General features: G+C 35.2%; 1 protein-coding gene across 1 annotated transcript; it reads right to left on the reverse strand.

Moving 5' to 3' along the window:
- Positions 1-4,051: 4,051 nt before the first annotated feature.
- LOC121412094 (transmembrane protein 145-like) lies at positions 4,052-11,987 on the reverse strand. Its single transcript, XM_041605002.1, has 13 exons — positions 11,886-11,987; positions 10,313-10,393; positions 9,550-9,654; positions 8,843-9,014; positions 8,428-8,499; positions 7,583-7,732; positions 7,223-7,301; positions 6,901-7,070; positions 6,252-6,408; positions 5,518-5,638; positions 5,061-5,213; positions 4,382-4,777; positions 4,052-4,153 (listed from the first exon to the last, which is right to left on the reverse strand). The coding sequence occupies exons 1-13, from the start codon at positions 11,985-11,987 to the stop codon at positions 4,052-4,054; spliced, it is 1,860 nt and encodes a 619-aa protein (XP_041460936.1).
- Between the last annotated feature and the right edge of the window lie 2,373 nt (positions 11,988-14,360).

A 14,360-nucleotide genomic window follows, 5' to 3' on the forward strand; every position in this document is an offset into this window, starting at 1 on the left:
ATCCTCATCCACACACCCACCCTCACATGCACAGACAGGGGCAGATCCAAGAGTTTCCAAAAGGAGGGACATTTTTTGTTCAGAAAAATCTGACAAGCAAGCAACAACGACGAAGAGGTATCCGCTTGCGTGTGCCCGATATTTCCTACTACAATCTATTTATTTATTTATTTATTTCATTTCAAGGCAAGAAAACATGACAAAATTATAAACATTACAAAAGGAATGTAAATACAAATATTTTTATGGCTGTCAAGGATGGGGGGGGGGTTCAAGGCCGGATGTGCTCTCCCCCCCCCCCCGTAGATCAGCCACTGGACATGACATTACGCGCATACTGCGAATGTCTAGAACAAAAAAGAACGGTTGTAGCGTGGGTTATTTTTATACATTTTTTTTTATTGAGAGCTAGACTTACAAAGTGACATGTCTTTTTATTGTTATGCGTATTTGACGCATTTTTTCACATATTAAAATCTACATAGTAATGTAGTTTCTATAGCTGTTTTTCAAGTAAGGTATGGATTGCTTTTTTAAAATATATTCTGCTATTTCTGGTATATTTCTTATTTCTTAGAAATTCAAATTCTTCAATATTGGATCGATTGTTTAGTAAATAGAATGTGAAGAAATTTAACTCATTCTAGAATCAAGTTGAAATTACAACACGATGTGCAGTGACATCAATCAATTGTCGAAGAATCTTCTTTGGCAATGGGCTCTTCGGAATACAGCAAACAACCAAAAACAGTGTTTTCAAAGTTCACGATGGCTATATATCTACCTTCTAGTGCATATTTGGTTTTTCTTTTCTTTAAAAAAATTGTTTTAGAGTTCCGTAATTCGGGAGTATATTTGATTGAGTTCAGCTTCCGTATATTGCTTGACAACAGTAAATCCAGTCAATTATCTTATTGCAGATTCGTTTCATGATCCAAATATCCAGTTGTTTCTTATTGAATAATATGTTAAGTCCATTGAAGGTGTGTTTATGGCCCAAAAGTATCCGGTGTGTTTTTCAGTCGTTTTTATTGTTGAAGCAATTTGTTCCTATTCCGCCTTCGCAGGCTTGTTCTTGTGCCTGCGTGCGAGCTTGAGGAATCGTTTGAGCTTCTTCTTCTTTGTCTTTGGATCCATTGCCTAAGGAAAGGGAAAAGATGAAAAGGAATACTATAAAATCAGAGTAAATCGAAATTGCGTTGAAAGGAGAGGATGAATGATTAAAAGAGAAAATGGTAAAGACATGATACAAGGCTGATAAAAAATATTTAGTTATGATTTGCGTGGTTCATGCATTAAGTGCATGAAAAATCGACATGTCATGATGTGTTATCCATTTATCATTAGTATTTTATGTACATAAGCATTCAAAACTCTTGTGAAGTTGAGGTTGTAATGACCTCTATCGATTAAGATATTTTCGGTATAATATCACTTGCAATTTGAATGGGTAACGAAATGTACTTTTAGGAGTCAGAACATACGAGTAAAGAAAGAAATTAAAATGAAATCACACTAATAACTAGAGTCAGATTGTTTAATTACCATAAGTTGGTTATCAGGAGAGCTATCTGGAGTCATTCCCAGGTTGGTTGATTTCGGGAATCGCCTCTGGGAAGGCTCCTTCCGGGTCTTTTTGGTAGGCTAGATAGAGAGAAGTTAAAAGAAAACAATCAAGTTCTGAGATTCTTTGACAACTCTAAAGCATTATATCATTTTTTTAATTAACAAAACAAAAGTAAGTGTTATCGTTCAAGCTAGTAAATATTTTTTTGAAAATCAATGATAGTATTGAAAGTAAGATTGCAGGAATCCATCAAATGTAATTTTTTTTAAAGTATCAAATCACCTTTGAAAAATCCCCACCATCAACAGCAGGAGCAGTGACGATGTCTTTAGATCTTGAAGCATCATTATCTGGCTCTTTTGGACAAGATGAACGTCCATGATCTGTTTCGAAGAGATTATTCTCAAATTCTTCTCCTTGGCCGACGTTGGTGGAAAGGTCATTTGGCTGCTTCAGGGGCTCGGTGGTCCAGTTCTGGATCTTTGGACGAGGGACCGGTAACTCCCACTTCAATGGATCTACAAGAGGTCCAGTGTTCTTGATCTCGAGCACGTCATTTGTTTCCAAAGAAGATGGCTTTGGTGCGGCGATCGTGATGTTGTCAGAAAGAGATTTGATATCTGGAACGGCCTCGTTTGTAGCATCAAGGACTTTCTGGATTCGAGCAGCAGAAACCACTTTGGCCATGTTTTGAAGAGGCTCACTGGTTGGTCTCACGGTAATCAAGCGTGCCTTGTCCGATGCCTCAGTCGAAATCTCGTTCTTGATAGACTTCACGACAGATCTGTAATCCCTGGTAGAAGTGATGTTTAGGTAAGGCTCATTCAGTGGTTTAACATTGATGACCCTTACGTTGGGATTGCCGCCGTTATTCTGGCTTTGGATGTCAGGCAAAGCAGTATCGGATTCGGATTCCTCAGGGGTCATTATCTGCAAGGTAGGCTCTTGAGCTGGTAGAACATTAATGATCCTCGCTTTAGAAGCTACGCAGTTGACCTGGCTTATGCTCTCTGTGTAACATCGGGATTCATCAATGTCTTTGTCCAGGTTAGAGTCATCTACTGGTCTGATAACGATCTGTTTCAGATTCTCAGCAACTCTGGCCTTAAGCACCTTCTCATCAGATACCGAGTCCGAATAAGCCTTAGTCTTCAAAGGCTCTTGACTGGGTTGGGTCAGTTGGACATCAGATCTGGATCCTTTGGTAGTCTTCGGAGAAGATGACACAGTGGATTCAATGGATGGTGTGATCTTTGGCAAGAAGCTGTAGTCATTGTTACGACTGGGTTGTTCCTATTACAAGAAACCAATTGAATATCATAAGTTGTTAATGTTAAATTCATATCTCTCATAGTTGTTATGAATATCCTGCACGTTTATGCAAAATTAAATTTCTGGTAAATTGAACTCAATCATGCAAAAGCCCCTGAATTATGATTGAAAAATCAACAGTAACGGAGGAGATACTACTACTTATTATTTACAAAACTTGAATTAAAACTGAAAACTGTGCAGACCAAACATAATCTTGGTACACCCGCTCAAATAGATTAAAGGAAACGCAGGGAAACCTAAATATTTAAACTTCTTTTAAACTATGATAATAGTTTTCATTATCGAGATTCCAAATCCATCTCATACTAACTATGATAATTCATTTTGAGACACATACCAGTTGCTTGTTGACAGAGAAGATAGAATATCCTCCTTTTGGAGCAGCAAGCTTTGAGATAAAGAAAAAAAAAGCAAAAGTTAAATTTTTACCTCATAAAAGTTATATCAATCACTTTGGAAGTATAAAGATATTCCTCGATCTAAAACAATGTTTTGTTGCAGTAATTCTTAAATGGTCTATCACATTTCAACGCATTTAACGATTTATTCCAATTTCGTATAATCTTGCATGCCACACTCGACCAAGGTAAGGTAAACTGATACCATTTTGAATGCCACGAAAGTATCGTATCTGACAGATATGTGCGGTGTAATGACTCACTAGTATTCATATTATTACTGATAAGTAAAATTTTCATTACACAAACAATCTTAAATAGTCTAAAATAGACTGGAAAGCCTTTAAGCATAAAAAAATCAACACTTTATTTTTGGCATCGAATATGATGATTAAAATAAAATACATGTTACGATAAATACCTTCTCTTCACGATCCAAAGTATCTCTGTCTCCTGTCTTGATGTACTCAGATACAGGAGACGTTCCGGTTTCCTGTAAGAAGTACAAGAGGTCAATATCTTTATTAGATAGCTCTGAAGTTTAATTGCTGATGTAATAGAAGTTCTCATGAATTCTGAATTCTGAATTCACATTGTATGTACCGTTTTTGGACGTAATCTTGTTATTTTATATAATATATGTATGTTTTATTTGACACATGTGAAACATGTAATTGTAGGACTAAACTATTTTTCTAGTTAATATTACACAAAAAAATAAAAAGAGTAATAATAAAAAAAACCGTTTACTTTATTTGAAATTATTTGTAACATTGTTATCTATACATCTAAGGGTACTCACCGGTTGTTTCTGGACGGCGAATATAGAGAATCCTCCCTTTGGAACAGAAGCCTATTTAAAAAATGAGAGGCAAAAATAATTCTTCATTCATGCAGGCATGTTGTAACTATTCGACTGATTAAGACACAACTTCATCTGCGGCTGAGAGAGTTCAACCCATTTGCAACTGATGTCATTATTAAGGTATTAAGTTATTTTCAATCATACAATACATTGATTGTTTGGCACGCAAGTAGTTTTTATTTCTATATCTTTATTGAACAATCTCTTAAAACTTACCGTGGAGATCTCAACTGCCGCGCCGTCATTCTTCGGAAATTGTTTCTGACCGGTTGGTGACCCAGCAGGAGTGATCTTCATCGACTGCCTAGCCACTACAGAAGGCATGGAAACAAATACCGAGGACGTTGCAAGCGTCTGTTTCTGGAAAGTACCAGATACCGTTGGTATAACCGGTGAGGGTGTTCGGTATGCTGGGTCAACAGTAGCAGACACGGTTGGTACCTCCGGTGATGGTGTTCGGTTTGCTGGGTCAACAAGAGCAGACACGGTTGGTATCTCTGATGATGGTGTTCGGTATGATAGGTCAACAGTAGCAGACACGGTTGGTATCTCCGGTAAGGATGGTCGGAGAAGGACAGCCAGGCACTCTTCCGATGGTGCGTTGAAAGGCAACTGAATTGAGAAGAAAACGAATTTCATATAACACTCAAGAAAATCTCTTCATTTGCCTTTATTAGGGATCTGATTCCTTGTCTGCATACATAATTAATTCGGTATATCGTTAAGTGGCATGCTAGTTCCAATACAAAGATTAATTTCTTACTTTTGAGAGGTTATCCACATTAACATGAAGAAAATATGATTTCGTTATTTTGATATTTTTTTAATTCATGTTATCTACCTTGATAATGATAATAAATGCATATTAGAATCCATGAACCGATCAAAGACCTACCACTGGTGTTTGGAAGTGCTGGGGTCCTTCAGGGATAGTCAATGTCGTTCCAGTTCTGATATCCGATTTCTTTCCAGTTTGGAAAATGGAATAGAAGTCCTTCGATGGAATATAGAGATCTTCTACGTCCTCATCGATATCACGGAATGAAACCTATAGATAAAAAATAATAAATCACAAACATGCTAATATATAGGCCTACATGTGTATATTCTTTCATTACGCTTTGGTTTATTCTTTTTTATTTCAACAGAAAAGTATTAATAATTTTCTCAAGATTTCTCTTCAAGTCTTCAACATATATATTCAAGAAAGGTTTATACAGGCCTTGACAAAGGTATGTAGAACTAGGAATTTATTTAAACACAAAACATCAGTTTAAGATTCGTAGATACTTGATGTTATGTGAATATCAGAAATATTAAAAACAAATAACGATATGTATCAGTCTTTATACCTTGCCTGCTCGCAGATGGAAAGGGAACCGTTTATTAAGACGGTCCGGTCGCGTTATGTACAGGAAATAGGCATGTCCAGTAAAACACAAAGCCAGGTCGATCCCATTCCAGATATTAGGACTGTAATGAAATGAAATGAGATTTAATTCAGGTCAAATTGTTATAAACATGAATTATTTGTAATACTGCATATTGATTTTTCGGTCGAGGTTCAAGCATTTGCATACTTGCGTAATGGCGTTTTATCACTGTAGCTGTGATTATGAAAAAAAATGTTCGAACTATTGAAGCACATATAGCTTGGAATAATTGTTTTAATAAAGTGACAGAATGGAAGATCCGCGAGCTTTACCTAACATATCACAATTCGGTGTGCACACCTGCTTCCAAATATTTTATTGAAAAAATGTAACCTAGGCCTATACTTTCCATTTAGGAATTAAGTTCTCCAAAAACAGGTCAATATCCAGGATAGCTCCCCGTGTCATATTATTCTACTATTTAAGTTAATCCATTTTAATTTTTTGTGTGCAGAAAGTCATTTTAAAAAGACATCCTGACCCTGATTCTCGAAGAAAGCGATATGATTTAGGTATGATCGATCAGTTTCTATGGAAAAACAGAAGATCGTTAACTTCAGTGTTTTTTAAGCAGATTACCTGCCTTCTGATATTTAAGTGATACATATTCTTTATATTTAATGCGATAGATAAAAACTAAAATTATACAATACCTTTTCAGAACTGGGTAGACGTACAAGTATAGAAGTCGATAGGTAGGCTCAGCTACAAACCAAACACTAAAGAAGATAGTGAATGGTAAATAGAAGGGCACCTTTCTTGGGTGGTTCTTGATCGTCACGATACAGCCGTATACGAAAATGATAGAACCTGATAATACAGAGAGAGAGAAAGAGAGAAGGGGGGGGGGGACACAACCTGCTGTAAATTTCATACCGGTAAATAATAGAAGCTGGTAATAATGTACCATAAAGCGCTTAGAGACTCCTTTGACTTACTTATCAGATATCTAGTGAAAAAAATATTCCTGATATATTCCCATTGTTAATTTTTGTGCGGTTTGGTCAACTTGGCTTATAATCTGTAGAAGGAAACTATGAATTATGAAATACCTCATCTCATATGGGCACGTTTGCATAAAATGTTGTTAACATTAACAATGTTTCATTTTCTGACACTTGCCCCCCCATATAAAAAGGAAGAGACCAGTGCTTTTCAGCCAATCAAATCAAACACTTTTCAAGTAACTTACTAATGTAACCCATATAGAGTTGATTTAGTTACAAGTGCGAACATTATCATGAAACATTACGATTTACTTCAGGACTTTAATGAATCTTGACATCAATCAACATTTCTTACCAGTAAACTTTAGGCCAATCAAACCGCTTGCTGATAGTGACGTCATACTAACAATGATGTCTTGGGGGTCCAGGAGCACACGTTGGTCAAAGAAGACGATAGTGTAGAAGGTCAAGTAGATGAAACCAAAGCATATCGTCTTCACTGTTCCAGGTAGGCTTATCTGAGCTCTGTAGAAAGGAATCGTGAAATCATAGTCATGCTTTATCATCATCGTCTTCGTAATCATCATTATCATCATTATGATCATCATCATTATCACTTTATAATATAAACTTAATTCACGTCTATTTGTTTCGACATTGTGTGAGGTAGTACTTACCTGGTGATAGAGAACCCCTTTGACACAAGCAGCAGAACACACACAAAGAAAACCGTAGACAGCCACGAGAATACCTCAGCTGAAAAGAAATAACAGAAATAAAACATATGAAATCAATAAAGTTTTCATTTCATTCTATGATAGAACACAATTACTCGACCATTTCAATCTGCCCATTATCATCAATAAAACTATTACACTTTTGCTGAAACAGATCATATTATTTACGTGTTTTTTGGTTAAGAAAGTACATGTATTAATAGCCTATACGTCAATGAATTTGTTGTTTGGGGGGGAGATTACAAATTGAGGATTTTAAGACTGGGGATGTTGTCATTATTCAAATAGTCTGCAAATTACCAGCGTCTTGCATCTTAGTCATTTCAAGTCCGGTCCGGGCAAACCTCGATAAATCGATGTTTAGGAGTAGAAGACACACTGTCTTGAAGAACAGACTGCTATAGAATAACCGATAGGTTAGGTGCAGTAGTTTCCTCAGCGACAAGACGTCTAAAATAAAATTAAAACAACATTAAATCCTAAATAGAAGTGTTTAAAAAGATATTTGATACATTTCAATGTCAGATATTCTATTTTCTTCTTTAAAATGATGTTAAAGTAGGTGCTTTTAAAAAAGGAATGAAAAAAGTTTTGACATAAAAGAAAAATAGAAAAATGCCTCCGTATATTTATAAATGTTCCAGATAATTAAAAACTTTGAAAATGAAAAACAAATTCTCAAGGTTCAGTAAAAGAATATAAATAAATATATAAATAAATATATATATATATGTATATAGCGAAGAAATTTTCCAAAAGCCTCGTAACACTGGCGGTCATTCATAGTGGTGAGGGTCAACATAGAGAAAAAATGACTACGAAGTGGTCGTTGCTCCGTGCTTCTCCATTAAATCAAGCTTTCGATCAACACTACAGACGCCCAAGCATGACACTACATCCATGACATCCTTGCCCTCGCTCACAGTCCTGAGGAAGATCATGCATTGATCGAAAGCTTGATTAAATGGAGAAGCAAGGAGCAACGACCACTTCGTAGTCATTTTTTCCTCTATATATATATATATATATATATATATATATATATATATATATATATATATGTGTGTGTGTGTAAAACTTCAACGAGATGAATGAATTATAGTTAGCATGAATAATGAATAATGGATTGAAAATTATAAACTTACATCTGAATCGAGTAGCCACAATAGTCATCACCACGTATCCAAGAAAGAAGGCCAAGTCAGTCTCCATCATGACTAAAGGGATGGTACAAATTCAGAAATATAATCTATATTATATTAAAATTATTAATATATTATAATCAATTTTTATTTCTTTTAAAGATGATTATATACATTCAAATGAACCTCATGCAATTAATCGACGATACACCTACCAAGCTATTAAAATGTCTATTCGATAGCTGTTTACGTTGATATCCTTTTCGGTAAATTAGGATTATCCTATCAAATCCAAACCAAAATCAAACCTGTGGCTTTTATTGTCATGCTGATTACTAAGCTTGTTATATTTCCATTCCTATGTACCATTTAATAAAAGAGATATGTTAATTTTAGGTATCATTACACAGAAGCTTACATTTCTGATTTTCAGCGAATTCTTTGAGACGATTGTTTCCATTTGTCATGTGCAAAGAAAACGAGACATTCCTTAACCCTTTCCGGTTGGATCGGCAATTAGTCAGGTGAACAAAATAGTACTGTGGGCGCTGTCGGGATTCGAAGTCGATGGTACCTTGACAAACCAGCCACTGGATAAGAGAGTAAAAAAATATGTTAAATTATTCATTATTCAGTAAGTATCCAAAATTATAATGGAAATAACAACCTACTGAAATAAAAATAAAAAATACGGTCTTCCTTTATATGTCCCGTCACAATGGTGTCGTTATGGATTGATTTGAAAAGGACGATAAGTAAGAACTATAAATCACGACAATTATTTGTACAACTATTACAACTCGCACTACTACTACTACTACTACTACTACTACTACTACTACTACTACTACTACTACTACTACTACTACTACTACTACTATACTACTACTACTAATTACTACTACTACTACTACTACTACTACTACTACTACTACTACTACTACTACTACTACTACTACGGCTATATGATAATACAGTAATGATAAGATAGGGCCTAAATTGTCTATGTCTTCTTTCTCAATTGAGCATCATTTCCTTTTAACACAATAGAGTACAATTCTTACCAAAGATATGTTACCTAATGAAATTCACTCAAATTTTAAGAGTGTAACGCCGTTTACTCACTTTGAAACCATTGTCATCAGTAGTCACATGACAAACAGGATCAAGACCAGTCAATTTGATTTTAAAATCAAGATCTTTAACCCTATCGATCTTCCCCCGACAGGTCTATAAGAAAAGAAAAGAAAAACAATGTAAAAAGAGAATCGTTTTTTTATGGTAGCAATAATATTTCCGGCCTAATTTTACATTGAAAATATAATGCAAAGTTTACGAAAGATCCAAATAAGTAAGATGAAATAAGATCTAGTATAAGTTGTCTGCAATTTACAGTATATACATAATACTTAAAAATCCATTAAAACATTCTGATTTTTTTTTGGGGGGGTGGGCAAGTTGTAAGATATTTTACTTAAACGGTTTATTGAACAGTTTGCTGCAACGCGTTTTTTTTCTATTACGGGTTGAGCATAAAATATATAAGTAACCATGATTGTTTCATGGTTTTTCCGTTTGAAAATGTGATATTTTTTCACAACTAGACATTTGTGCAACCTTTCCAAGATAAAAGGAGGGTATCAAAATTGCATCTAACAAAAAAAATAGCATGTCCTTATATTGACTCTTGTTAATCATCTCAGTATAATTATGTAAAGAAGAAAAAGAAGTTAAGGAAACACTAAGCTCAAACAGACAGCTTTAGAGCCTAATGCAATAGTTATACTGTTTTACCATTGTACACAGGTAAAATATACAATCAATCAAAGTGATAAGAATTCTGTTTTATAATCCCCAAAACAAACAAACAAATTAAAAGCTTAATTACCAGTCTATCTTCGTTCGGTCGTATGCTTCCCCACTGTCCATAACTTTCATCGAATATGACGAGACGATAGCAGCATTGGTCCTGTAAATAAAAATGATATAATTTCATAAATATGAAATATCAAAACAATTTGTAATAAGAATATATTCAATGTAAATTTAGTAATTTCACCATTCCTCGGTTGGTGTTGAATCGAATATGACGAGTCGATGACATTACTGGTCCGATAAAGACGTTATATTTTCATTATGAAATGGTAAAACAATTTATTATTTAAAAAATGATAAATAGTAGATAATTGGCGATTATACCATTCCTCGGTTGATTTTAAATGTTTGATTAACCTGTAGAACATTTAACATACAAACTTAAGATATACGTAAGTCAAAATAGGACAATTAATTTGCAATTATCAACTCAAGGCTGTAATAATATTAAAATGAAGATATCAATAAAAATAAAAATGATATTTAAATTTATAATCAAAATACAGTCTCCAGTTAATTTTATTCGATCTATAAATTTTGAGACCATGACTCTAAAATTGAGATTAATCAAGTATTCTTTTTTGAAAAGGAGATTACTTACAGCAGGATACATGATTGTAAAGTTTAGAACGTTGTCTTCACTGTTTCGGAAGTAAAAACTATCCATGAAGGCAATGTCCTATAGGTGGGGGGGGGGAAGAGGGAGAGAAGGTAAACATTAAAGAGCGTATAAGATTCTATGCAGAGGAAAAATATATTTGGAAAATGTAAAAAATAACTCGATAATTTTCTATTTAAAACACTAATACACGACTATATATTATAGACCCTACTGTAAATGTAAATGGGATAGGTTTTATTATTAAATTATGTCATTTTCAATCCGATACTTTCCAAATATTTTGTGTTAAATTGCATTATTCACCTTCTTTCTTTTATATCAAAATACATCTATTTACACTTTAGTTTATGCTTCTTAACCTAATGTTTTACATATTGATCGATTCGTTATCGTTATTGTATTTTTGTCTCATTCTCTACATTATTTCTTTATTTTTATTTACATTATTTTTATAAACTAATTTAGATTTTCATTAGGGGTTTGTCTCCTGAAATTTCTTCAAATAATTTAATAATACGAAAAGTATATATATTAAAAAAAAAGAGGTAAGCCTTTTACTGGCTACTTAAACATTCTTAGTAAGAAAGTATTATAGTAAATGTATGTATGTTTGTCTAAACAGAATTTAAGTCGAAAAAAGTTGGCATTATCATGAGTTCTACGTGAAATCAATATCATTTAAAATTTAAATTCCGGTTTAGGTTATACAAGGGTACAATACAAGAAAGATAATATATCATGAGCTTTTTTTCCATAATTTTGTGAAATCACACATCAAGTCCCATTATTATTATCATTATTAAATCCAACCAGAGGATTGTTTTTTGTTGTTGTTATTTCCTATCATAAGTATCCAGACAAGCATCTAAACCCATCCTAGTATTCAGAACGAGCATCCTACCAAACTCCAAACTACCCCCCTCCCTTCTTTTATAATCATCCCTCTATTTCTCTAGTAACTCACCTGTTCCGTAGAGATTTCCCCACGTGTGAATTTGGCATCTGCATTGCCCGAAACGAGCAAAATGCAGGCCAAAACCAGCACGAAGAATTTTCCAAGTTCCATAGTCGATCTTCCGGTAAATCAGCTTTATTCACTTGATTTTCTAGCGAATTTACATGCTAAATTCAACGTTTGTTCCGATCGATGAAAAGCTTGAAAAAATTTTGATTAGTTGGTAGCAACGCATTGACTAAAAATTATCTGATGACGCATACGCGTAAAGGGAGTGACGCAACAATGCACGCGCTTGCATGAAAACACAGTGATAGGATGGGCGGTGACGGCTATTAATATCACTTTGATGTGGTATTTACAAGCGATATATAGAAACCCTTAAATCTATGTTTGTATGTAATTAAATTAAATAATCAATTCAATTTTGGGGGACATGTGTCTCATGAAACTCGATTTCAGCTCCGTGTTATCATTATTGGAATTTTGAGTTATTCTGCACGTTTCATTTTTTTTTCATTTATCATTTTTGCTAACCCAGACTCAAATGTCACCATCTTTGTAGGCAACAGCTCAACGACCTTCTCATCACCGGAGACTGGTCATCTCTCTCTTTCTATAATAATAACATTCTTCCATAGATTTTATTCATACAGTCAACTGTATTAAAAATGCCATAGAAAATGTATGGCATTTATGGGGCGCCGATTATCCATGCATATTTAATGGTATACACGATAAATATCCGGCCATTTTATCTCACGCTTAATATTAAGGATTGGTCAAAGTTATTAAAGTGTTAGTTGTTGTTATGTTTGGCCGACATAAATTATCAAAATCGACCAATTTATCATTAGGAACGAGCATATTCTCGCTTGATATTGACCATTTTTTCTCGGTCGGACAACCGATCGGTTACTATGATCAATTCTTCAATTCTAATTCACCCCCCCCCCCCTCCCCTGGGGTAAGTGCAGAAAAATATGTAGCATATTTTCACGGATTTTATCTTCGACACCTATTTGACTGGTACTGGTCTGTTCCAGTTTATGGTGACTCCCATCTGAATTAACGGGAGCTGGTATATAACCAGTAGCATACCTATAGGATTTTCCATGGGGGGGGGGGCAAAATCGTTCGCCAATAAAATTTGACAAGCAAAGAAAAAACAAGGTTTTCAACCCCAAATAAAGGATTTCGTACCAGGAAAAAAAATTGAAAAAAAAAAAAAAAATAAAGTCTTCAACTTTAAAGGAGGGGGCCATTGGTGGCTCATCAGGGATCAGTTGTTACTCGTCATGGGGGGGGGGGGGCAGTCTGCCCCTCGGCCCCCATAGGTACGCTAGTGTATATAACCAATTGCCTATAATAGGAAACATTTTACATTAAATTTTAGGTTATTCAGGTATAGTGGCTGACGTCATAGGCGACAGATATAACTCTTGTTTTTTTTTCTCAAAGTGGAAACAATGGCAGAGTGGGGATTCGAACTCACATTGCGATTATGAGTCCAATGCTCTAACCAATGGAACACACGGCCCGTGGTCACTTTCTTGTGCATGGGTGTGAGTTGAATATATATTGAGTTTGTGTGTGACGATCGATGCATATTTTGTCACAGGAATTTACAAGGTTCCATGGTCCTTTAAAAGTGACATTAATCTGAATCATGTGACCTGTCAGCTGATCGTCATGGCCTCATCATCGATGTAGGCCTAGACTAGATGTTTCCATCTCCAAGGAATGATTAAGTTCCTTGAAGAGACATTATGACATTAGTATTTTCAGTTGCTGAGTGAGGTGGTAAAATTTATTGCCACGCATTTGTTATGTTCAGGGGGGGGGTCACAACATACACAAACGCAAACAAAATATATTCTAGTGGGTATGGTCACAGAGTGTATTGATCAGACTTTGAGGAGCATATCATGACTAGGTTTTGTCACAAGGGCGTAGGCTGGTTTGAGCATGGGGAGGTTGATAACCTGTGGAGTCGGAACTAAATAATTGGGGGGGGGGTGCACATCTTTGGGAGGTGGAAATTAAGTTTGGAAAATCAACTGTTCAATCAACTGAAGGGATACAAATATCGTTATGCTTGCCAGTTTCGGAACTCCTCTGCATCAGGGTGGGGGGGGGGTACACGTGCACCCCGTGAACTCCCTTGTGTCAGACGTTTCATCTGGAAGCCGGCCCTGTCTTATCCGACAGTAACCAAAGTAACAGTGCTTCTCTGCCAATCAAAGTCAAGGAAAGTTGTCAGATCCGAAAACTTGTCAGATAAAAATGAAGCACTCCCCTTGGTCAAGTGGCGCATCTTGGCATTATGACGCCCTTGGCAACCCGCTTGGCAAACATTTAACTGCACCCCTTCCGACTGCCCTAATTTTTTTTTTTTTCATTAAGGGGCCGAAATGACTAGAGGGGTAAAACACATTACATAGCGTATTTTGTTCATTTAGCCTCAGATAAACTACCAATCAT

The sequence above is a fragment of the Lytechinus variegatus genome, chromosome 3 (assembly GCF_018143015.1).
Source record: "Lytechinus variegatus isolate NC3 chromosome 3, Lvar_3.0, whole genome shotgun sequence".
Taxonomy (NCBI): domain Eukaryota; kingdom Metazoa; phylum Echinodermata; class Echinoidea; order Temnopleuroida; family Toxopneustidae; genus Lytechinus; species Lytechinus variegatus.

Coding starts and splice junctions, on each gene's coding strand:
- LOC121412094 (XM_041605002.1), bottom strand. CDS start 11,987: ATGGAACTTGGAAAATTCTTCGTGCTGGTTTTGGCCTGCATTTTGCTC. Junction 7,302..7,582: donor GACTAAGATGCAAGACGCTG/GTAATTTGCAGA, acceptor ATTTCTTTTCAG/CTGAGGTATTCTCGTGGCTG. Junction 7,071..7,222: donor AAGGGGTTCTCTATCACCAG/GTAAGTACTACC, acceptor TCCTTTCTACAG/AGCTCAGATAAGCCTACCTG.